General features: G+C 33.0%; 1 protein-coding gene across 2 annotated transcripts in view; it reads left to right on the top strand.

The window, feature by feature from the left end:
• Window positions 1–4,017: 4,017 nt before the first annotated feature.
• Window positions 4,018–27,133, top strand: part of LOC114341941 (DNA ligase 1-like) — a 56,430-nt gene continuing 33,314 nt past the window's right edge. For both annotated transcript variants that reach the window (XM_050641592.1, XM_050641591.1), the window contains exons 1-2: window positions 4,018–4,154; window positions 11,948–12,028. In XM_050641592.1, the coding sequence (XP_050497549.1) occupies window positions 12,014–12,028 (15 nt within the window). In that variant the 5' untranslated portion in view covers window positions 4,018–4,154; window positions 11,948–12,013. The remainder of the gene's footprint in view (window positions 4,155–11,947; window positions 12,029–27,133) is intronic.

Genomic DNA, 27,133 nt, shown 5'->3' on the forward strand with positions numbered 1-27,133 from the left:
CCAAATTTCATTTGCATACCTCAACTGGTTTTAGAGCAATAAATAAATCGTCAATTTGTAAGAAAAAAATCAACATCCCATATCTCGGAAACGAAGCATTTGCGTATATATGTTTATAAGGCAAACGGTCATTATTTTTTCAATCAGAATTACCCCTTAAAGTTTGTCGCACTTATTTAAAAACACCCTGAATTAATGAAGTACAGGGCTAGTTGTTAAAGTACCTAACTTTTTTATTATCCCACCGAAGCGAATCAATCCAAAAACAGAGTGATAAGAAAACCTGAGGCTATAGGTGGATTTTAATTTCAGTATTTTATCATCATCCAGCCAGATGATATCAGGCGGATTAGTAAAAACTGGCAAAAATCAGCACAAAACCGTGAAGTGTGGAAACAATTAGGGGAGACCTATGTCCAGCAGTGGACGTAAATTGTCAGTATTTTATAAATGCTAGGATATTCCACAGGGTGTTCCGAACTATTAGAAAAAAAAAACAGTTTGATTGGTACACCCGGTATAGTATAGTATATGGCTTAACACCCCATGTGGGGTTTCGCCGCTTTCGCTTTCTAGATCCATTTTACGGGGTGTATCAGTCCCCATGATCATTGTATTTGTTCACTAATATGTCTCCATTTCTTCCGGTCTATTGCCCTCTCTTTCCATTTTGTAATTCCTGCTCCTCTTAGGTCCTCTTCTACTTCAGTTAACCATTTCGATCTGGGTCGACCACGTCTCCTTTTTCTTCATATCATAGCTTTTGATACTGATTCTGGTCCTTGTCTCCATATGTGACATAGCCATTTGGTTCTTTGTACTTTTATTTTCTTTACTATATCTTCACCATTTAATTCTTCTAAAATGTCTTTATTCGTTCTCCTTCTATAGTCTTGTTCTTCGATTCTCACTGGACGCAGTATTGTACTTATTATCTTTCGTTCATTTATCCTTAATTTCTCTTCTTCTTTTTTTTCATAGTCATGGTTTCTGCTGCATACATCGTTATTGGTCTTATTATTGTTTTATATATATTCATTTTTGTTTGTTTGGTCAATATTTTACTCTTTAGTAGTTTTCTATTTGCTTGGTATACCCGGTTTGTCGCAGTTATTCTTTCTTCGATCTCCGTTTTTCTTTCCCCTTTGTTATTTATCATAACGCCCAGGTATTTAAATTTCTGTACTTCCTCGAATTTTTTATTTCCTATCCTTATCTCTTTGTTTTGTTCTGCTTTTCCGAGTCTCATTCATTAATTTTGTTTTCTTTTCATTAATTCTTAGTCTCATCTTCTTTCCCTCTTCTTCTATCTCCATTAATAATTTTTTCATGATTTTTCGTGTTTTTGTTACTATCGCTATATCATCTGCATAGGCGATTAAGTAACCTGATGCTCTTAGGTTTCCCTTGTGGATCTTTCTTAACACAAAATCTACTGTCCTGTTAAATAGTGTTGCTGACAGTGAGCCACCTTGTCTCACTCCTTTATTTATTTCGAATTCTTCTGTTTCCCCTTTTTGTGTTAGGATACTTATTTTTGATTTATTCATAGACATTTTTATTAGGTTTCTTAGTTTTTTACTTACTCCTTGATATTTTAGGGCTTTCATTATTTCCTTTCTGTTTATTGAGTCAAAGGCTTGTTCAAAGTCTATAAATAATATTTCTATTTCATGTTGATGTTCGTGTGCTTTTTCCATGATTTGTTTAATGGTATGTATTGCATCTGTTGTTGATCTGCCTTTTACGAAACCGCATTGGTATTGTCCTATGATATTTTTTGTTTCATCTGTTAACCCTTTTTGTATTATTGACGATAATATTTTATAGGCAACGTTTAATAGTATAATACCTCTGTAGTTCGTACACTCATGCTGGTCGCCTTTTTATGGATCGTTATAATCTGTCCAATTTCCCACTCGTTCGGCATTGTCTCCTCTTTCCATATTTTCTTAATCAATTCATGTATTTTTTCATGCAATATGTCCCCTCCGTATTTTATTAGTTCTAGATTTATTCCGTCCTTCCCAGGTGCCTTTCCATTATTCCCTTTCATTATAATGTTTTTTACTTCTTCTAATGTTGGTTCCTGTGTGTTCGTTTCTTCTTCGTCCTCGTCTTCTATTTCATCATTTATAACTGGTTCAATTAGTAATTCTTTAAAGTGACTTGTCCATATTTCTTTATACTCTTTCTCTTCCTCTACAATTTTACCTTGTTTGTTTTTTATTCCTTTTAATTTACCTTTGAATGTTCTATTGTTTTCTTTTATTTTATTATAGAATTTTTTTGAATTTCTGTTATATTTTTCGTTCTCTATTTCCTGAATCTTTAGATCTATCCATTGTCGTTTTTGTTTTTTTTTGCCCTCATTTCTCAGTAGTTCGTAGTTTTCTCTGTCTTCTGCCGTGTTCGTTCTTATCCATTTTAATCTCGCTTCCACTTTTTTTCCATAATTTTTTGACATTCGATGTTGTACCATTCTTTTTTCTTCTCCTTCTTCTTTTTGCCAATTGTTTTTCTGCTGCTTCCTGTATGGCGTCTTTTATGCAGCTCCACTCCCGTTTCACATCAACACATTCTTGATTGTCATCCATTATTAGATATTTTTCCAGTTCTTCCTGATATCTCCTTCTTACTTGCTCTTCTTTTAGTTCTTCAGTGTCCCATTTCGTTTGTTTGCTTTTATTTTTACTCCTGCATGTTTTTTGTTTTATTTTTGCTGTTACCATGAAATGATCTGAGTCAGCACAGGCTCCTCTGTAGGATCTTACGTCCTTAATTGAAGATTGTCTCCGCCTGTTTATCAAAATATGGTCTATCTGAGATTTAGTTTGCTGATTTGGTGATATCCATGTTATTTTGTGTTTGTCAGGATGCGGGAACTTTGTACTGCTTATGACCATGTCTGTTTTTGTTGCTAGGTTGCATAATCGTTGTCCATTGTCATTTGTCCTTTCATGTATTGTGTATCTTCCTGTTACAATTTCTGTGTATTGTTCTTTTCCTATTTGGGCATTGAAGTCTCCCAGTACCATGATCGTGTCTTCTTTGGGTATCTTTTCTATTTCGTCCTCTATATCATCATACCATTTTTCTTTTTCTTCTCTGTTCGCATTTTCTGTAGGCGCATATACGTTTAGTAGTGACATATTGCTTGGCTTTGCTTTTATGCGCAAGTATGCAAGTCTGTTACTTATTGGTCTAAATTGTAGTATTTTTTGCCTTACATCTCCGAGTATCATAAACGCTATTCCGTATTGCCCTTGTCTTTCGCTCCCTGAATATTTGAGGCTGAGGTTTTTGTTTTCTAATTCGCCGCTTCCTTTCCATCTGGTCTCTTGTATGGCAGCTACGTTTATTCCGTATCTTTTCAGTTCTCCTGCTATCTCTTCCATTTTTCCTGTATACAACGGGTACACCCGGTATACAATGACAATTTCCTGTCTAGCAACATAAAGATATTGTTAAAGAATAAGGCTATAACATATTAAAAAATCACTTAAATCGGACAACAGGTTTAGGAAATACGAGCCATCACAAATGACCCATTTTTTGGGGTGCCCGTTTTTCGTGCCGGTGAGTGTATAAGGGAAGCCGATAGGCAAACAAAAAAAAAAGGAAGACCTAGAACGAGATGGTTGGAACGACCTGAAAACTATGAATGAAGACAATGGAGGAAAGGCAAAAGAGAGGTATGAATGGAAGGACATAGACAGATAGGCAAATACCAATCTAGGATTATGATGCCATGCCAAAAGAAGAAGAATATTATATTATTGTAATTTTGTTTTTTACTACCTATGTTATATTATATATTATTTATTTTATGTACTATGTTTTATTCTGCTATGAACTTTTATTGAATTGTATATTTTATTGTAAAGATTAATTTTGTCGGTCAACATATTAATAATAAATAAAGAACTAATCAGTGACTGGCCTAAATTGACTTGCTGGAGTAACTTTTTTCATCAAAATGTCATGCTAATTTCAGCTCAATAAAAAATTGTAATTCTGATTATCGTTTGCCATATTTTAATTTTTATTTTAACCATATTATAGTGTTGTTTTGAGTCGACATATTTTACGATTTTTCCAAATTTTAGTGTGTTCGTGAATTGTGATTTGTGACAATAAGTTACTGATAGTTGGTAGGTAAAAGAAAAATAGTCAACCTGTTCAAAACTTCTTTTTTAATTTTGTCTTCTATTTTGTATTATCAGGTTTTTCTAAATATTCGATTTTTAGTATTTGTAGGTCTAAAAGGCCCTTGGCTTCGATAGTCTTAACTAGATTCGTCCACTTTTCCGGTCCTTTACGTCTGTTCTTCTGTCCTTTGTTCCCATTTCTTCTAAGTCAGTCAGGATGGCATCAAACTACTTCCTTTGTGGTCTCCTCCCTCTTCTTTTCTTCCCTTGTTCCCCTGCTTGCAAAACTCTTTTCTTTCCATTTCTTTCTTTTGACATTCGTAAAACGTGTTCCAACCATCTAACTCTCTGTGCCCTGATTTTCTGCGTTATTTTGGGTCTCTTATACATCTCCATTAGCTCCTAGTTTGTTCTTCTGCGCCATCCCCCGTTAGCCACCTTTATACCACAAAAAACGTTTGTTAGCATTGTCCTCTCCCAAATCTCTAGCTTTTTTCTTCTTTCTAATTCATTGTCCATGTTTCACATGCATACAACACGGCTGGTCTCTCTATTGTTTCATACGCTCGATTCTTATCTGCCCTTGAGTTTTTTGCCCTCAACAGTGCGTTTAATGATCCTACTGCTTTTATACCCTTCAACAACCGTTTATCTATTTCTTCAGCTCCTCTATTTGTAACTGTTACTCTAAGGTACTCAAATTCTATTACTTTCTCAAATTTATACTGTCCCTCATTCGTCATTAAAGTGATCAATTTATTTTCTTCTGCAGTTTCCCCTCCCATTTCCATATACTTGTTTTTTTATTGATTTATAGTCAGTCCATATTTTCTAGCTTCTATTTCAAATTTTGTGAACATGTTTCGAAGTTCTATTCTTGAATGTGTCAGAAACACCAAGTCATCTACTAAACCTATGCACTGTTATAGTTTGTTCAGAATCGTGCCGCCTGCCTCTCTAAATTTTGGCTACTTTAATTATCGTTTCTGCACTTGGTTAAACAAGTCTGTTGACAGGGGGTCTCCCTGTTTTAATCCCCTGTTGACGTTAATCTGATTTGAGAAATTCCTTCTATCATTACTTTATTGACGTATTAACGTCATTTTCTAGCATCAACTACTTAATCGTATTATCAGTTTCTGTTTATCTGGTATCAGTAGTGATACATATTATTGCTTCTTATATTCCCATTTGTGAGATGCAGTCGTAGGCCTGTTCAAAATCAATAAGGAGCATATGCAAACCTAGGCTTTGTTCACAACTGTTGCTTTGTAATAATCAGCATACAAAGGGTACCGTAAAACGGGGTTACTTTGCACTGAGCAGGGTAACTTTGCACCGAACGTGTAAAAGTATATTTTTTGTAAATATACGCTCAATTTTCTTTAGATATTTGTACTACCTTTAGAACACATAGGCAACATCGCAATACATCAGTAAGACGCGCGCGATTGTCCCTGCGGTCGTTAGTTATTCATCAGTAACGATTCGAATATCAACCTTAAAAATTTATTATTTTCTGGCTTTGCAAAATCATACAGTACAGACAGTCACAGCGGTCAAAAATTGGTAAGTACACATCTAATGATATATACCATAACCGATTGCGATTTTTAGTTGTTAAAATAACGGTTTTAAACGAGGATAGCAATAACAAAAAAAACATTGTTAACATGTGCACTTAAGACGTGAAATTGGGTATACTTTGCACCGCCAACTTGCAAGTGGTGCAAAGTATCCCCAGGAGTAAAAGTTAAATAGAAAAATTGTTTTAGGAAATGCCCAGACATTATAAAAGGAAACTGGGATCTCGCAAATATGCAGACTACACAGAAGAAGATCTGAAGGCATGTTTGTCAGCCATAAAAGATGGCATGAGCACAAGAGTTGCAGCTGAAACCTTTAAAATCCCAAGGAGAACTATATTTTATAAATTAAAAGGAGTACACGCTGGAAAACCAGGATACCCAACAATATTCTCGTACGAAGAGGAAAGGTGCTTCGTACAATGTATTCAGCGCCTTAGTGATGTTGGTTTTCCTGTTACTGGGATGGAATTGCGGCAAATAATAAAGAGCTATTTAAATTGCCAAGGAAAAAATATTACTCGCTTTAAGGATAATACTCCAGGTATCGATTGGGTCAAATCATTTTTAAGTCGCCATAAGGACCTTACTGCAAGGATAGCCTCAAACATTAAACGAAGCAGAGCAGCACTCAATGCAGACCAAATGACTGAATACATTGAAAATTTAAGACAAACTATAACTGGTGTGGAGCCAGATGCTATTTTTAATTATGATGAGACTAACTTAACAGATGATACCGGAAAAAAAAGCTATTAACTAAACGTGGGGTTAAATATCCTGAACGAATTTGTAACTCTTCAAAAAGTAGCATTTCTCTTATGATGTGTGGAAATGCAGCTGGTGAGCTACTACCTCCTTATGTGGTGTACAAATCCAAGAATTTGTGGGACACCGGGACTGAAAATGGCCCCTCTGGTAAACGTTATGCAAATACTGCCTCTGGTTGGTTCGAATCACAGACATTTGCAAATTGGTTTAACAACATTCTATTGCCTAGGCTTAAAAAAATTCAGGGAAAGAAGGTCCTTTTTATTAGACAATTTGTCTTCTCATATTAATGTCCTGGATTTGTGTCGAAAACACAACATTCATTTTATATATTTGCCTCCGAATAGGACCCCCGTTACACAACCGTTAGATGTTGCATTATTTGCTCCAATGAAAAAGGCCTGGAGGGAAATTTTATCTCAATATAAGGAAACTCATGTAGGCAGTAGATCAAATGTACTTGAGAAACAGCATTTTCCAACGCTTTACGGTCATTAATCGAAAAAATACAAAAGAATGGCGATCAGATATTAAAGTCCGGTTAAGAAATGCGGTATCGTTCCTTGTGATGTAACACCGCTCTTGGAGCGGTTAAAAACAACTAAGCGATCTAATGTGATAACTGATAGTGATTCAACAAATAATAAATCAAGTTCGTCGGATATCGAAAACACTTTCATTCAGTATTTAGAAGATAAAAGAAAGGAAGCCACAAAGTTTAAGACACAAGGGAAGAAAAAGAAAATAACTGTTCCGGCAGGACAAAGTATTGCCCATTCTGAAATTAGTTTAAAAGATCTAACTGAAGCATCTACTTCCACACCTCATAAAGCTGTTGAGCCAGAAATCGTAGATGATTCAGAGGAGAACAATGTTTTGGACGACCACTTTCCAGTAGGCAGGGATTCATCAGACGATGAAATAAATGAGGTGCAAGAGATGGAAGAAGAAAGCGAATTTAATGAAAAACTCGCCATTGGTGCCATAAAACCTCCCAAAAAAATTTCCAGACGAGGATTGTACATTGTTCCAGAATGCGACAAATTGTGGTGGGATTAGTTTCAAACATCGTATTTTCACTATTGCCGTTATAATAAAGTTTATTCATTTAAAATGTAGCAATGTTTTTCCTTTTATGCTTCTTTCATAAATGTAGGTAGATTTAAATTTAAAAAATTGGCCACTGAACATTTTTTTGCATTTAATTGGTGCAAAGTTTAAAATCCGGTAGGATTACTATGCACCAGTAAGCATATTGTAGCCAAATATTATTAAAATATCGAGTGGTGCAAAGTATGACTCTTCTAGGGTATACTTTGCACCACTAATAAAACTAGGTTTTTCTTTTAATTATGCAATATACCTAAAAAATAGCTAAATTAAAAGCTATATTACGACCTGTTCAATAGATGTATATAATAAAAAGTTCAGATCTTCTTTCAAGTAACTTTATATCCACTCTAAGAAAAAATAATAATAATAAATGGTGCAAAGTAACCCCGTTTTACGGTACCCCCCGTTAAGATAGGCAAAATGCCCTCACTCCCAGAATTCAATTTTATAATTTTTTTTACGTTCTATGCAACTAAAAAATGAGATAACGCGGATTTTTAGCTCGCCACCCCCCCTTACCCCTCCCCCCACAGCCAAAAACGTAGATTTTTAGATTTAATTTTTTTTAGTTGGGTTGCAATCGATTTAAAAATTTCAAAAAATTCACACGTGTAGCTGAGGCTTTTACAAAACATGTCTATTTTTTATGGACCCGTAGGTCGAGTGTACATAACCTCAAATTTTTTTTTAACTTTTTTAAAACCTATAACTTTTTTTTGGAGGGGGCTACAGGTCCAGTTTTTTTTGCATTTTGTGTATTTTATCAAAGTCTATCTCTCTGATTTTTTTCAGATTTTTCCGTTAGGTGCGCCATCTTGAAAAATCAGGAAAACTGTATTTTTAGGGGGTTTTTAGGGATTTTCTCCATTTTATAGATGCAACATAGATCAACTGAAGGTTTTTTTAATAGATTATGTATAATTTGAAATAACTATTTTAGGATTATCAAAAATTGGGCAAACCACCTTTAAACCCCCCCAAAAAGCATGTTTTTTTAAGTTATGTAAGGGTTTTTGCGGGCTTAATGATATTTTTTGAGATCGATACAGCCTGAATATTTTTTTTCATTTTTTTACGTTATATGTGATTAAAAAATAAGACTAATCGCATTTTTAGCCCACCACCCCCCTCCCCTGCCCCCACAAAAACGTCAATTTTTCTATTTTTTTTTTGTTTAGTAAAGTTGCAATTAATTTAAAAATTTTATGAGGCTTCTAAAAAACATATCTATTTTTTTAGACCCGTAGGTCGAGTGTACAATACATATAACCTTTTATAACGAATACATATAAACTTTGAGTTGGTCACTTTATGACTTTCATAATAATAATTTTTAATCGAGTTAAAGCCTTGAAAATGGCTATTTTCGCGTTTTTCAAATTTTAAATTGCATGTAACTCGACAACAGTTAATTTTATAGAAAAATCACAAGAGGCCTTTTTTGCTCAGGTTGATCCAGAGAATCTAAAACAAATTTGTCCTAAGTGAAAAAATTGATTTTTTGAATTCGTTTAAAAAATTGTTTAAACAATTTTCCGACCGCGGTACTGCCTTTCACCTTGTGGATTTGTTATAAGGACCTGTTTTTGAGCAAGTTTGTGCAAAAAAATGAATCGGAATAATTTACCTAATGGGGACAAGCATACAGCATGGACTATTTGCAATATGAGCCAAACGAAGATGGTTTGGAAAACATTAAACGATAGATACTGTTGTAGATGTGAGTTGCGGAAACGGCAACATAACCATAGGTTGTTGTTCGCATGTAGCTGCCATAATATGATATTTATCGCATGGAAGATATTTTACAAAAATCATCAAGCCAGCAGAATATCTTACAAAACTCTTTGACAATACAGATGTTATACCTGTAATAGACGAAGACAGCGATGAAGACTTTAGAACTGTAAAGTGTAATACCAACGAATATACTCTCCGAATACGCTAAGGGTATATACGAAGCTATATATTCTTTGGTAATACTTTCTTTATTCTTTTTATGGTGTTTTACGTGGCAGTAAACGTGAAGCAAAATGGCATTTTAATAGGCAGAGCAGAGATATAGGTTATGTAGATGGTACAAGCACATATTTGAATAATTACAATATGTATAATGTAAGGTAATATTAGGGTACCTACTAAATACAAACTAATGAACAAAGAACAAAATGTTTTGATTCACAAAACGACAAGAAGTATGATATATTAAAATAATGTATTTTTCTTAAATTGATTATTCTGTTTTATTTTGGTTTTTTGTATCCTACCTAAAAGATATCACAATGACATATTTACTTTATACAAAAATATTGCAAAAATTTGAAATTATTTTGTTAAATGTAGTTTACTTGAGGACAAACTGAGCAACAGATATACTGAGAAAAAAAAATGAAAACGAAAACATGATGATTTATTGGGCAGGTTGAGAGGGAGGAGGGCTAAAATTGAGCTAAGGCTTATTTTTAAACACATCAAACGTAAAAAAAACGAAAAAAAGAATATTCAGGCTGTATTTATCTCAAAAAATATTAAGCCTGGATCCCGCGTTAATGGTATCTAGTCGGACAAACTTTGACGTAGGTATGGAAACAGGGGAAGTTTTAATTGTAAAACGTAATTTTAATTGTGGAACGTGTCATCCTGGCAAGTTTATGATTGTGAAAACTAGCAGGTGGTTTTTAAGTTTATTCAATAGCAAATTATATAAAATATACCTAAAAACTCAGTTATTTCAAATTATTCCTACATAACCTATAAAAAAAACCTTGAGTTAATCTATTTTGAAGTATATAAAATGGAGAAAATCCCTAAAAAGCACCGAACAAATCAGTTTTGCGGATTTTTGAAGATGGCGCACCTTACAGAAAAATCTGAAAAAGTCAGAAATATAGTTTTTGATAAAATACACAAAACACAAAAAATAGACATGCAGCCATCACCAAAAAAATATACGTACCTATTAAAAACAAAAAAAAAGAGGTTATAATATGTACACTCGACCTTCGGGTCCATAAAAATAGATGATCTGTAAAAGCCTCAGCTTGTGCGTGTGAATTTTTTGTAAATTATAATTTAATAATTATTAATTATTAAATTTACACAATTTAACTAAAAAAATGACCATTTAGAATAGTTAATTACAAAAATGCCACAAAGAAATAGCTTCAGAATAACATTTGTAATTGCAAACCAACTTAAAAAAAAAATAAAATCGAAAAATTGACATTTTTGGCTGTGGGGGAGGGGGAATAGGGGAAGTGGGCTAAAATTACAGTGACTCCTATTTTTTAAAATCATATAGAACGTAATAAAAATTAAAAAAATATTCAGGCTGTATCGACCACAAAAAATATAATTAGACCCGCAAAAATCATTACAAAACTTTAAAAAAACATGGATTTTGGGGGGTTTAAAAGTGTTTCGCCCAACTTTTGAATATCCTAATATACTCAGTTATTTTAAATTATACATAATCTATTAATAAAACCTTGAGTTGATCTATGTTGCAGTCTATAAAATGGAGAAAATCCCCAAAAACCCCCTAAAAAAACAGTTTTCTTGATTTTTCAAGATGGCGCACCTGACAGAAAAATCTGAAAAAAATCAGATACATAGGTTTTGATAAAATACACAAAATGCAAAAAAAATTGGACCTGTAGCTCTCTCCGAAAAAAAGTTATAGGTTTTAAAAAAGTTAAAAAAAAATTTGAGGTTATGTACACTCGACCCATGGGTCCATAAAAAATGGACATGTTTTGTGAAAGCCTCAGCTAAACGTGTGAATTTTTTGAAATTTTTAAATCAATTGCAACCCAACTAAAAAAAATTAATTCTAAAAATCTACGTTTTTGGCTGTGGGGGGAGGGGTAAGGGGGGTGGCGAGCTAAAAATCCGCGTTATCTTATTTTTTAGTTGCATAGAAAGTAAAAAAATTAATAAAATTGAATTCTGGGAGTGAGGGCATTTTGCCTATCTTAACGGGGGGTACTCTTTGGTTGGTTGTTGTTCTTTCCTATCTCAAACCAGCGTCTGGTATTCTTTTACTATCTCTGTTTGATAGTTTTTTATTCCACTTCTTACAATTTTTGCCAATACCTTATATACCACTTTAACAGTGCGATTCCTCTGTAATTTTCACACAGATAGTTTTAGTACCTTTCCTGTGAATTGAGTAGATGAGAGCTGTAGATATTTCATGCACTGACAATATTTTTTCGTTCTGCCATATTTTTATATTAAATCGAGCTTTTGCTGTAGTATATTTCCTCCAAAATATTCTGAAATATTTAGAATATTTTTAATTTTTTTTTATTTTTATTATTTCAGAACTCCAAAAACATTAACCCATCACCTCAACTTTCAGAATACGTTTCTTACGATCGTCTTTGCAAAATGTCAGAAAATTCAGTAAGTATTTAATATAGAACAACAATGAACGAGGGGTCCTGAAAATACTGTAGTAATATTCTACTCTCTACGATAAAAGCTATACAAGGTGTATCATTAAGAATGTCCAATCTCTGAGTTGTAGATTCTAGACCTCAAAATATTAAGATTTAACCCAAATCACCTAAATAAAATGTGGTTCTTTACTGAGTTACAGGGTGTTTTATTTAATAATTTTAAAACTATTTTTATCCAGTACTTTAAATGATTTGATTTGACGTATCCTTATCATACGTAGCAGAAAGTGTGGCTACTATACACCCTACTAAATTATCATAAATAAACGTTTCTAGCTACTACCAGAGGCGTACGACAGGGGATAGTGAATGGTTTACCCATCTCAAATTCTACGCCACTGGGGGAATTACTATTTTAGCGCAATTCTTAGATTCTTCAATACTTTCTATGTAAATAATGGACTCTTCATTGGTAATGGCAAAGTCATTAGTTTTCAAGATATTAGAAGTTAAAAATGAAACGGCACAGTTATTTTAATTAAAGTATTGTCTCGCTTCATTTTTAACTTCAAATATCTCGAAAACTAATGATTTTATCAATACTAATGAAGAGTAAGTTATTTACGTAAGAAGTATTGGCAAATCTAAAAATTACACTAAAATAGCAATTCCGTCAGTGGCGTAGAATTTGGGAAGGGTCAACCAGTCACTTTACCCTATCGTACGCCCCTGGTAGTGGCCAGAAACGATTATTTAACATAATTTAGAAGGGTGTACAGTACCTACATTTTCTGCTAAATATGATAAGGATACGTCAAATAGTTTTAAAGTACTGGGTAGAAACAGTTTTTAAATAATAATCATAATATATGAATCACATCATAAATTAATCAAAATAACTGTGCCGTTTCATTTTTAACTTCAAATATCTCGAAAACTAATGACTTTATCGTTACCAATGAAGAGTATATGATTTACATGGAAAGTATTGGAGAATCTAAAAATTGCGTTAAAATGGTAATTGCCCCAGTGGCGTAGAATTTGGGAAGGGTTAACCATTCACTATTCCCTGTCGTACGCCTCTGGTAGTAGAAACGTTTATTTATCATAATTTAGTAGGGTGTATAGTACCCACACTTTCTGCCAAGTATGAAAAGGAAACGTCAAATAGTTTTAAAGTACTGGGTAAAAATAGTTTTTAAATTATTAAATAAAACACCCTGTAACTCGGTAAAAAGCCACATTTTATATAAGTGATTTGGGTTAAATCTATATAATTTGAGGTCTAGAATCTACAACTCAGAGATTGGACATTCTTAATGATACACCCTGTATACAGGGTGCGGCAGGACCGGTTTCATGGTATAAGGTGCCCGCCTGTAAAACTAGCATAGGCGACCTTCGGTTTTTTAAAATTAGTATTTTGTGTAACACCAGCAGATTAAAAGCTCATTATGGCGCCCCCTAAACAATGACAGTGCATCCCTTGCAGGCCCGTTATCGCCGGCCCTGGGCTGCGGCGTTAGTGCGAGAAAGTCAAATTAATATTTGTCGAAAAAGATACGACAAAAAAATTTATTTGTGTAAAATTTGGGGCATAGATAGGACCATACTTTGAAAATATTTTTAAATATACAGGGCCTCCCATATATTGATCATCATCATCATCCAGCCTTCTGCATCCAAAGTTGAACATAGGCCTCCCCTAATTTCTTCCAATTTTGTCGGTCTTGGGCTTTCTGCAACCAATTCCCAGCAATCCTTTTGACGTCGTCTGTCCATCGTGTAGGTGGTCTACCTCTACTTCTTCTGTCTTCTCTTGGTCTCCACACTGTAATTTTTTGGGTCCACCTCCCGTCCTTCATTCTGGCTACATGGCCCGCCCAATTCCACTTCAGCCATGCTACTCACTCTATAACATCTGTGACGCCTGTCCTTCTTCTGATTTCTTCGTTTCTGACCCTGTCTCTGAGAGTCAGTCCAAGTAGTGACCGTTCCATTCTTCTTTGGGCCACTCTCAAGTTTCGTTGCTGTGGCCTGGGTTAACGATAATGTTTCACCGCCGTAAGTCATGACTGGAAGCACACATTGGTTGAACGTCTTCCTTTTCAAATAATTTAGCAAGTTGCTCTTGAAGATGTCTGATAGAGCTCCATATGCGGCCCATGCTAAGGTAATCCTTCTCTGTAATTCAGCAGTTTGATTGTCCCTGGCAATTTGGATTTCATGCCCTAAGTATTTATATTTATGGACCAATGCTATTTCGTTGACGTCGACTTTTGGATTTTCGCTTGGTACCAGGTTTGTCATGTATTGTGTCTTTCCAAAATTTACGTTTAAACCAACTTTTTTACAGGCGGCATCTAACTCAGTAAGCATAGTTCTAATCTCTTTTAAGTTGTCTGTTATAAGAACTATGTTGTCTGCGAATCGTAGGTGGGAGAGCCTTTCACCGTCGACATTTATTCCTTTGGCGTGTCACTCCAATTGTTTGAAAGCATGTTCAAGGACTGCCGTAAAGAGTTTGGGAGATAACGTATCTCCCTGTCTAATTCCTCTTTTGATTTTTATAGATTTGGTATCTTTATGTAGTCGGACGGCCATGGTTGCATTATTGTATATGTTCGCTATCAGTTTGGAGTACCGATAATCTATACGACTTTCCTCCAATGCTCTCATTATGCTGTTAATTTCAATCGTATCAAATGCTTTGCGAAATTCTACGAAAGCCAGGACCAATGGTCGGTTGTATTCGATAGATTTTTCTATAATTCCTTTTATGCAGTGTAGGTGGTCGTTAGTGCCAAAGTTTTTCCTAAAACCCGCCTGTTCTCTAGGTTGGTAAAAATCCAATTTTGTTTCCAGTCGGTTTGTTATTATTCTTGTGAATAACTTGTAGAGGTGGTTATTTTTGTGTAATAAGATGGTAAGTGCACTGTGCCATCTTGTAGGTGTTTCACTTTGGTGCAGGCATAAGTTGAACAATTCCTTTATGTTGTTTAAAAGTCTGTCTCCTCCAATCTTTACGGCTTCTATAACGATATTGTCTTCTCCCGGAGCTTTATTTCTTTTCATTTTTCTCAATGCGTTCCTGATTTCGTCTGTTGATATATCAGGCATCAATTCCGATCCTTGGCTGACTAACCTTTTTCCTGAATCTTCTAGTGACTCATCATGGTTTTGTTTGCTGGCATATATTGATAGTGGAACAAATTTACCTTTTTTTTTAATATAACACCCTGTATATTTTTACATGTTTGACAGTGCCGGTTTAACCTAACTTCGGGCCCTGGGCACTAGAGATTTCGGGGTCCCCTTCATTGCTATTCATTGTCAATTTTTTTAACAAAAAACGCATGCATTAACTATAAACTTTTATTGTAAAACCCATACATTTTTAGAAATAAAAAAAAAAATTAAAACAAACGAGACAAATAGCAAACGTAAAAAATATACCAAAAAAAATACATTTAAAAATATAAAAAAAAAAACAGAAAGTTCTACAGAACAGCACATGACAAACAAAAAAACATATTCTAAAAAATATGTAAGACAAAAATTAGCTCACTTTTTTTCTTGACTAGGTATTAGCGAACTGCCATACCTATTAATACTATCAAAATTCAGTTGCTCCACTTCTTCATTTTTTATAATACGATAGTGATAATGCGTCTAGGTTTTCTTGACCCTTTGACCTTCAATATATGTATCTTTATTCTTTTTAAAGCCAAAAAGGCCGTTCGCCTTACGCATTAAAAATTGGTATCGTCAAATAAACTTGCAGTAAAGTTAAAAATTGGCAAAAGTTGCCTTTACATCCTGGATGACACCAAATTTTCAAATTTTTCTTCAAATTTTGGCATAACGTTATAAAATGAATAATTTCATTATGCAAGTTCTCTTTGGTTTCATCAACATCTTTTTTATATTCCTCGCATAAAATATTAATTCACTTTTTGACTTCTTCTTTATTTAGCGTAAAAAAACATCTAACAGCTGATGTAACATCTTTGTAGCATTATATTCTCTTTAAAAGATCTTGAGAAATATTGTGGCATATAACATTAAATTATGTACTTCAATTCTGAATATCTCTTGCCCCTTTAAAATTGTTTCAGTTTCAATTGCTTCATCGAAAAATGTTTTTTCTTTGTTTTTTGAAGGCCAATTCTATAGAATATGTTTGAGATTATTTCCTTCACAAAAAATATTTTTGGCTTCTAGTTCAATTTGGCTTAATTTATTTCTTATGTCTCCAACAAAGCTCAAATGTCATTAATTCTACTCCAATTGACACGTTCAAGTTCACAGTTTCTAACGTTTTGCTTGTTGCATTCACTCGTTTTAAAATTCTTGCTCAAATCATTGTCAATAGAGCTGTCTCAAAGGTATACATTTTATTCTGCAGTGCCTTGGCTTCACTTCTAACTGCTAATTTTTTGTCTCTATTATTGCTTAACTGGAAAAATATGTTTGATGGATACGTAGTTATTAAGTAAAGCATTTACAGTTTTGTTCTCATCGCTTCCAGGAATTCATTGCCAGTTTGGTCAGACAGATAGCTAACTGAACCTTTTTCTTTATTCGCTTTCCGCTGTAAATGCTGAGCTAAGAAGTTATCAAAAGCAAAGTATACAATACAACTTAAGTAATTTCCCTTATGACGACTCGTTAAATACTCAGGGGATCATCGAAAAGCTCTAGTCCTTGAGAAGCAAGTAATTTAATGGTGACAACAACTCTTCTTAGGACCTTTACCTTTATTCAATAGTCAGCTTCACGTTCTACTTGCTCTTTCAAGCCAGCGTCTATAACTACAATTTAACTGATGATCCATCTAACTCCAACTGACGATCTTGTTATTAATGTAACCATAGAGTACAGATGAAATTTACTTTTTTTCGTGAGATTTGAGTAAACTATTCAAATATTTCCAGTGGGTAAAATATATCCAAAATCAGTTAAACTATTTTTTTTTCAATTAAACAATAAACAGCTTTAACACTTCTCTTTGCCTCCATTGGGTTTTACTCTATCAGAGTTGCTTTCATTTAATCTTCTATAAGTTTTGTCTCCAGCTTCATACATTTTTCACAATTTTCTAAGGAATCGTTCTTTGATTTAAAAGTTGTCACAGTTCTTATTTATCAGTCTTAAAATCAGACCATATCGAAATCGCAGGTAGGTATTTCGTAGTATTTTTCTCTATTTAAAAAAATATGGTCCTCGATTATTTAGCAGACTTTAATTTGTTATTAATAAAATGAAGGGTCCCTACGGGGCTCGGGGCCCTGGGATAAAAGGCTTGGCCTGGGCCCAATGGATAAAACGGCACTGATGCTTGAACTCTTCTCGATGTTCTCGCTTTTTATGTAAGTTTTTGCAATTTTATACGATGTATTTGAGGTAATGGATCAGTTTAGTTAGATTATGTATTCTTTGTTTCTAAAAATTATTATTGATTTAATACATATTTAAAGGACCAACCTCATAAAATTTCACCTATTTATTGTTGCAATAATTAATGTTTGGCTCAAGGAATTACGAATAACTTACAAATTAAAGCAATTAGATATAAGGAATGCTTAAGAAACAATAAAATACATACTATAAAATATCATTTTATTACAATAATAAAATACGGTGTTCCATTTAAGAAAACTCAGAAAATACTCATTCCAAGTTTCTACCAACCCTGTATACTAAAATAAAATATTTCGATTTTTGAAGTTATACTTCTTTAGGCGCGATTGATATTGAGGGTGAATTTATTGTTGATCTGCGCGCATGCGCAGACCGACAGTATGGTATTGTATTAGTCGTTATACGGGCTCTGATTGGATGTTGAAATGATCTGTCAATAATAAATAATTGTTCAATATGGAGGTAAACAAATGTTGTATAATATATTAGTTTTATTGTTGTGAGGACAGAAACAAAAAAGTTTTATAACTGTAGTGACTTTTAAATAGCTGTTAAAAGCAACATGTACGTAATAATTATTGTTAAATGTATCAGTATCCTAATAAAAAATTCCATAGGTAGGTACCTATACCTATTTGAACCTACCAAAATACATAGTATCTATGATTAGTATATAATACTTTTATTTACATAATTTGATTACCATCAAAAATTCTATCAATATTCACCTAATAATATTGTTTTCTTACTCTATGTTTTGTTGTATTTTTTCAATTCTAAATCATTTCAATTCAAAATCAAAATAATAATTATTTGATTTAATTCAAAATGTCAAAAGTTTAATCCGTTTAGTTAGTCGATCTTCGCAAATAATGACGCATTGCCTCCGTGGCGAAGCGTTCAAGGCGAATGAATCCCAATACCAACCGCGCTGATAAAAGCTGGTTCGAATCCCAATGGAAACTTATTTTTTTTATTTTTTTTATACATTTTATGATTGTAAGTATATTTATTATATAATTTTATTTTCAGAAAATACGTATTTAGTTAAAAACATTTCCGACAATTAATGTTCAGAAATCATTTGTGGCATTTTTAATGTGTTTCTGTGTGTTTTATTCTTGTATTATTTTAATTTTTGGCACTGCTTTAATGAAAATGTTTGAGAAGTATAAGTATAAATTAGTTTAATATTTAAATAAAATACAAATAAAAAGTATATTAATTTCGTTTAAATCATAATAGAAGTATAACTTCTTACGTACGTACAAAGTACACACACATTCTTTTTTAATAATTTTAGACAATAGACTAAGCTTACGTGCATAGAAATCGGCCCACTTAAAAATTTGGTTATGTTTGATGTCTCATATTTCCTAAGCCTGTTGGCCGATATAAGTGGTTTTTTTTAACATGTTATAGCCTGATTCTTTAACAATATCACTGTAATAATATTGTTGCTAAACAGGTAAATTTTCATTTTATAAATTAGGAAATTTAGATCCTTATTAAATAGATATTAGAAATTTCATCCTTTTATAATTTTATAAATTTTATAAACAGGGAGGGCAACGTGGCATTAGATAGAAAACAAAGTGTTTTAATTTTCGCCTGCATTTTACCCGATTTTCGCGTGGTGCAGCGAACATTGAATGCTGAGTGAGTGAAAAAGGTAAGGTATAAACTGTGCCCTACCTAATGCAAGAATAATATAAGTAAAAACGGTAAAAAATAGTATAAAATACTAAACGGACAAATAAAAGTGAGGTTAACAGCTAACAGATAAGCTTATAAACACTGGCGAACGCTGGTCAAATTTCAAGCGGTGTTGCCGGATTTAAAAAAAATAGAAACACCTGCCGAAAAACAAAAGCAATTTTGGTGCGTGGATAATTGGGCATACCTCCTCGTGGTTGAAACGGGGGTGCCCAGTTAACGCTACGTACAAAATGGCTGAGAACGAGTATAGTGTGGACGAAAAGACAAGAAAAAGAGGAGATGAATCGGAAGATGAGGCAGACGATAGCAGAAGTAAAAAAGTACATCGGTCGCCTGGGAATGATAGGCAACTAGAAAAAATATTGGAGAGCCTAAATATTATCACAATGGAAATAAGGGAACTAAGAGAAGAGCAAAAAGAGTACAGAGCGGAAATGAAGGAACTCAGACAAGAAAATGAAAAGCTGAAACAGGAAAACAGAGAAACCCAACAAAAAGTGGAAGAATTGGAAAATAAAATAGACAGAATGGAAAAGGACAAAAGACGAAATAATATAATACTGCAGGGAGTAGATATGGATACCTACGATCAAAACATAACAAAAGATAACGTCCAAGATTTTTTATGCAATGCACTAAAAGTTGAGACAAAAATAAAAAGCGCAAGAAAAATTGGAAGTAAATCCTGCTTGATTGAGCTCGAAAATGCAACGGACAAAGAAGAAATTATGAAAAATAAAGGCAAATTGAGAGACATAAAGGGAAAAGAAATATATATTAATGACGACATGGACAAAAATGAACGGATGATACAGGGTAAAATCAGAACGAAGGCAAAAGAGGCTAAATTGGAAGGAAAAAACGTCAAGGTAGGATTTCAAAAAATAAAAATAAATGAGGAGGTATGGACATGGAATAAACATCAGCAACAACTCTTAAAAATAGAAAACCAAAACAGAAACCAAAAAAACTAAACGACGTAAATGAAACGGTAGCAACAACGGCAATGGACAAGGAGACGATTGGGATTAAAAACAAGAAAATGAAAACTAATTTGGGAACATGGAACGTAAGAGGCACTTATGAAACGGGAAAACTTAAAGAATTAATTAGAGAAACAAAAAGATATGAAATAGATATATTAGCTTTACAAGAAACAAAACAATTAGACACAGAAATAGTAGAAATAGATGATATAGTATTTTTTAAAAGTGGGGGGAATAACAGATTGCTAGGAACAGGCTTTATCATACAGAAAAGATGGAAAACCAGAGTGATGAATTTCAAGCCGATATCAGATAGAATGTGCACAATCAGGTTAAAAGGGAATCAACGAAACATAAGCATAATAAATGTACATGCACCAATAGAAGACGCCACCGAAGAAGACAAAGATGCATACTATGAGCAACTAGAGAGAGAATATGACAGATTACCAGCATTTGATATCAAAATAGTAATGGGAGACTGCAATGCTAAAGTGGGAAAAGAGGATATATATGAAAATATAACAGGAAAATACAGTAAACACGATGTATCAAATGATAATGGTCAACGAATTATAGGTTTTGCCACAGAAAGACAAATGGTAATAAAAAGCACATACCAACGCAGAAAAGATATACATAAAGGAACGTGGATTTCCCCTGACAAAAGGACAATAAATCAAATAGACCACATATTAATAGAGAAGAAGCACGTCCATAATATAATAAATATAAAAAGTATGAGAGGAGCGGAATGTGACTCAGATCACTTTTTGGTAAGAGCAGCCTATAGAATAAATGCTAATATAAAGAAAGACAATAAAAGGGACAAAGAAATCAAAAAACAATTCAACACAGCAATACTAAAAGATAATATGACACAGAAGAAGTACGAACAACAAATAACCAGCAGACTAAACGAAGAACCAGAAACACTAGACCCGGAAGAAAAGTGGGAAAGCATAAAAGAAGCAGTTTTAAACACCAGTAAAGAAATATTAATTAAAGGTAATAGAAAACAAAAAGCAAAAGAATGGTATGATGAGGAATGTCAAAAAATAGCAGAAGAAATTAGAAAAATAAGAATAAAAAACTTAAGAAATAATAGTGACATTAGCACACAAGAATATAGAGAATTGAAGAGAATTATGAAGAGAACATGCAGAAATAAAAAAAGAAAATACAACGAAGAAAAACTCAAAGTGATAGAGGAAAAATTCCAAAAAAAGGAAATAAGATCCTTTTACCAGGAAACAAGAAAAATGGAAAGGGGATATCAGAAACATAACCCATATATGAAAAATGAGGAAGGAATATTAATAAAGGAACCCGGGGAAATAATGAGAAATTGGCAAACTTATTTTACACAACTTTTAAACAAAAACGAAGAAGAAAGGGGAACAATCCAGGAAATTGAAGATGACCATATAGTAATAGAAACACCTACGAGGGAAGAAATAGAAAGTGAAATAAGAGGGCTAAAAAACAATAAAAGCCCAGGAATAACGGAAATATCGGCGGAAATGATAAAGGCAGGAGGAAAAAGACTACACAAGGAGATACATAGCCTGATAAAAAGTATATGGGAAACAGAAAGAATGCCAGGAGAATGGACCAGGGCAAGGATATGCCCCATACATAAAAAAGGTGATAAAATGAGATGTGAAAATTATAGAGGTATCGCGTTGCTAGAAGTCGTGTACAAAATATTGACAAACATCTTAAGAAAAAAGCTGAATCAATACACGGAAAAGATATTGGGCGAATATCAGGCAGGATTCAGAAGTAATAGGTCGACGACAGACCAAATATTTGCGTTAAAAGAAATCCAAACTACGTGCTACGAACATAAAATAGCAGTATACGTCCTGTTCGTCGACTTTAAACAGGCCTATGATACGGTAAAGCGGCAACAGATGTACGCACTAATGAAAGAAATGGGCATACCAAGTAAAATCGTCAGGATGGTAAAGATGACTATGGATAACTCCACAAACGAAATAGCATGGAAGGGACATAAATCAAATAATTTTGAAACAAAGGAAGGATTAAGACAAGGAGACCCACTATCAACGACTCTTTTTAATGTAATACTGGAAGGAATAATCAGGAAAAGTAAAATAAGCACACAGGAAACGATTTTTAAAAATGGCCACCAATGTATTGCATTCGCAGATGATCTAACATTATTATCGACAAGTAAGAAAGAGCTAACAAAATTAATGAGCAATATAATAAAACAAGCCAAACCTTTTGGTCTTCTCATAAATAAGGAAAAGACAAAATACATGATAATGGGAGAAACAGATAAAGAAAATGAAGACAATTTCACATTGGAGATAGAAGGAGAAAATGTATGCGCATTTAAAAGAGTTTCAGAATTTACATACCTGGGTGTAAAAGTAGATGAAAAGGGACATGGGGAAGGGGAAATAAAAGCAAGAATAGCAAAAGCAAACAAAAAGTATGGAGCATTGCGTCCATTAATGAAATCCAAAGATGTGTCAAGAAAAACAAAAATAAGAATCTACAAAACAGTTATCAGACCTACAGCTACATATGCATGTGAAACATGGGTGCTTAAAAAATCAGAAATAGACCTTTTAGAAAGATGGGAGAGGAAAATACAACGAGCAATATATGGAGGCGTGAAAATAGACGGTCAATGGAGAAGAAGAAATAATAAGGAACTTGAAGAACTATATAATGAACCAAAAATAACGACGGCAATCAAAGCACAGAGAATCCGATACTTAGGACACATAGAAAGAATGGGAAAGGCGAGAATGCCAAAAATGGTTCTATTACGTAAGCCAATACAAAAAAGAAGAATAGGAAGACCAAGAAGGAGATGGAAGGACAGCGTATATGAAGACTTAAAACAAAGTAATATTGTAAACTGGAAAGAAAAAGCTTTGGACAGAAAACAATGGAAGGAAGTGGTGAAGAAATGTATGGAAAGACTATAATGTTAAGTGTAGTATTAAGTGTTTTATACAAACAAATGTAATATTGTATATATTATAGTAGTATAGGATATAGCATTATATATAAATATGTAATAGTAATTGTAAGGAAAAATTAAATCTTTCAGCCCTAGGCCTTCACGGCCTGTTGAGCTTAATAAATAAATAAAATGATTAGTATATAATACTTTTATTTACATAATTTGATTACCATCAAAAATTCTATCAATATTCACCTAATAATATTGTTTTCTTACTCTATGTTTTGTTGTATTTTTTCAATTCTAAATCATTTCAATTCAAAATCAAAATAATAATTATTTGATTTAATTCAAAATGTCAAAAGTTTAATCCGTTTAGTTAGTCGATCTTCGCAAATAATGACGCATTGCCTCCGTGGCGAAGCGTTCAAGGCGAATGAATCCCAATACCAACCGCGCTGATAAAAGCTGGTTCGAATCCCAATGGAAACTTATTTTTTTTATTTTTTTTTATACATTTTATGATTGTAAGTATATTTATTATATAATTTTATTTTCAGAAAATACGTATTTAGTTAAAAACATTTCCGACAATTAATGTTCAGAAATCATTTGTGGCATTTTTAATGTGTTTCTGTGTGTTTTATTCTTATATTATTTTAATTTTTGGCACTGCTTTAATGAAAATGTTTGAGAAGTATAAGTATAAATTAGTTTAATATTTAAATAAAATACAAATAAAAAGTATATTAATTTCGTTTAAATCATAATAGAAGTATAACTTCTTACGTACGTACAAAGTACACACACATTCTTTTTTAATAATTTTAGACAATAGACTAAGCTTACGTGCATAGAAATCGGCCCACTTAAAAATTTGGTTATGTTTGATGTCTCATATTTCCTAAGCCTGTTGGCCGATATAAGTGGTTTTTTTCAACATGTTATAGCCTGATTCTTTAACAATATCACTGTAATAATATTGTTGCTAAACAGGTAAATTTTCATTGTATACCGGGTGTACCAATCGAACTGTGTTTTTTTTCTCAAAGTTCGCATCACCTTGTGGAATATTCTAGCATTTATAAAATACTGAAATTAAAACCAAACTATAGCATCAGGTTTTCTTAACATTCTGTTTTTTGATTCATTCGTTTATGTTGGATAATACAAAAGTTAGGTGCTTTAACAGCTAGACATGTTCTTCATCAATACACGGTGTTTATAAATAAGTGTGACAAACTTTAAGGGATAATTCTGCATGCAAAAATAATGACAGTTGGCTTCATAAACATATGTCCGCAAATGTTTCGTTTCCGCGATACGGGATGTTGAATTTTTTCTTACAAAGTTACGATTTATTTTATTGCTTTAAAACCGGTTGAGATATGCCAATGAAATTTGGTGGGTTTTAAGACGTAGTTATTGCACATTTTTTGCCATACAATTAAAAATTTAATCATCACCATTAGCGCGCATACGTGTAATATGACCGATCATACTACCCGTATGCACGCTAATGGTGAATATAAAATTCTTAATTTTATGTCAAAAAATCTGTAATAACTAACTCTTAAAACCTACCAAATTTCATTTGCATATCTCAACTGGTTTTAAAGCAATAAATAAATCGTCAGTTTGTAAGAAAAAATTCTACATCCCGTATCTCGGAAACGAAACATTTGAGGACATACGTTTATAAAGCCAACTGTCACTATTTTTTCATGCAGAATTACCCCTTAAAGTTTGTCCCACTTATTTAAAAACATTGTTTATTGATGAAGAACATGTCTAGTTGTTAAAGTACCTAACTTTTTATTATCCAACATAATCGAATGAATCAAAAAACATAATATTAAAAAACCTAAGGCTATAGTTGGGTTTTAATTTCAGTATTTTATAAATGCTAGAATATTCCACAGGGTGATGCGAACTTTGAGAAAAAAACACAGTTTGATTGGTACACCCGGTATATAGTGAAAATTTACCAGTTTAGCAACAATATTATTACAGTGGTATTGTTAAATAATCAGGCTATAACACGTTCAAAAAATCACTTAAATCGGCCAACAGGTTAAGGAAATAAGAAACATCGAAAATGACCAAATTTTTAAGTGGGCCGATTTCTATGAACGTAAGTTTATATTAAAAATTATGTCAATAGGAATATAATTTTTTATATTAACTCTCTATAATTCTACAGGTTGTTAGTATTGCTACGAAATTAATAAAAAAACAATTATCTTTTAAACTACCTCGTATAATATTGTAAAACCTTATAATAAAAAAGGAGAACATTGAGGAGAGTTCAAAAATGTAAAAATATACAGGGTCTTCCATTAAAAATAAGATAAGTTTGTTCCACCCCGTCAATATGGGTGGCTCTGTATATTTGAAAATATTTTTAAAAAATTGTCCTATCTATGCCTCAACTTTTACCTTAACATTTGGTTTGGTATCTCTTATGACAAATGAGTAACTGGACTTCCTCGTAGTAATGCCGCACCCTGTATACTAATAAAGATGTTGGCTATACGAGCTTCAAAAGACTGATCAATAGGTTTCGGAGGATACAAAGAAGCAGTTGAAGTGTCGTGTAAAACTAACTAGCGTAAAATCAATAAGATTTCTGAGTTTGCGTATACCGTATACCACAGTGGCGGCTCGTGGCTTTAGGGACAGGGTCGGCAAGGTTTTGTCTCCAAAGGCTTCAATTTCATAGATCTTTGGTTTTTGTTTTTTTTTTATTTTTTTTTGTTTTTTTTTTTGTTTTTGAAGTTATACTTCTTTAGGCGCGATTTCATTGAGGGTGAAATTTGATTAATCTGCGCGCATGCGCACACCGACAGTATGGTATTAGTCGTTATACGGGCTCTGATTGGGTGTTGAAATTATCTGTCAATAATTGTTCAATATGGAGGTTATCGGTAAACAAAAATATTGTATATATTAGTTTTTATTGTTGTGAGGACAGAAATAAAATCAAATTTATAATTATAGTGACTTTCTAAATATTTTTGAAAAGCCGCAGGTACGTAATTCTAAATGTTTCAGTTGTATTCCAATAGAAAATTATCTTCATACCTATCTATTTGGAAAATGTAAAAAAAAATAATGTAGTTAGTAGGCAATGCTTTAATTTACATAATCTGATTACGAACTCCTTTAACACGTCAAGCGTCGCAATAAAATTTGAAAATACGTTCAAACAGACCATACCCCAGGAAACGAAGCTGAGAAACACTTTAACAATCGAAAAATGACTGGCCGCTAATTTTTAACAGGAATATCTGAAGGATGTCAATAGAAAAGGCGTACCATCTCGAAGTATCGAAATTTTTACTGCGACATGTTCTTTTTATTAATATTTAAGCAAAAAAGCAAATTTTTTCATTCATTTCAATGTTGTGAAAAAACTACGCATCGAGATGAAAACGATCAACATACGACTGTCTGTCTTAAAAATACTTGCTTTTAAAAATGAGATTTTCTAAATTATAAAATGTTTATAAACAAAAATTATTGCAAAAAAATGCAAAAGGAAGGATTTTTTCATTTAAATAATTGATGGATTCGACCGTTACTTGATGGAAGTTCATTTTATCTCACAATAAAACACTGAAAACTTTTGTTTTCTATACTTCCACAAAATTTATTATTTACAACTATGTGACTACAGCTGTTTCGGCAGAGTGCCTTTCTCAAGTGATATAATTTACAATGTGTTTGCCTTTTTAAGTCTCTAACTGAAGAGGTTGAGGAGTGGGGAGCTGTTTGTCTCGAGTTGGTCATTCAGAATTATATCTGTATTTTTCAGTTTATTAATTTCCATAGATTCTAAAAAAGATAGCTTAAGGCCTTTATTTTGAATATGCAGAATTTGAAACTCTTCATTGAAAGAATCATTATGATCGAGAAGGTAAAGTGCGTATGTAGAAGTGTCTGTTTTTCTATTGTTGAAAGCCCTTTTGTGTTCTGCTATCCGTTTGTCAAAAGTTCTGCCAGTTTGGCCGATGTACGTTTTCGGACAGTC

The sequence above is a fragment of the Diabrotica virgifera genome, chromosome 10 (genome assembly GCF_917563875.1).
Source record: "Diabrotica virgifera virgifera chromosome 10, PGI_DIABVI_V3a".
Lineage (NCBI taxonomy): Eukaryota > Metazoa > Arthropoda > Insecta > Coleoptera > Chrysomelidae > Diabrotica > Diabrotica virgifera.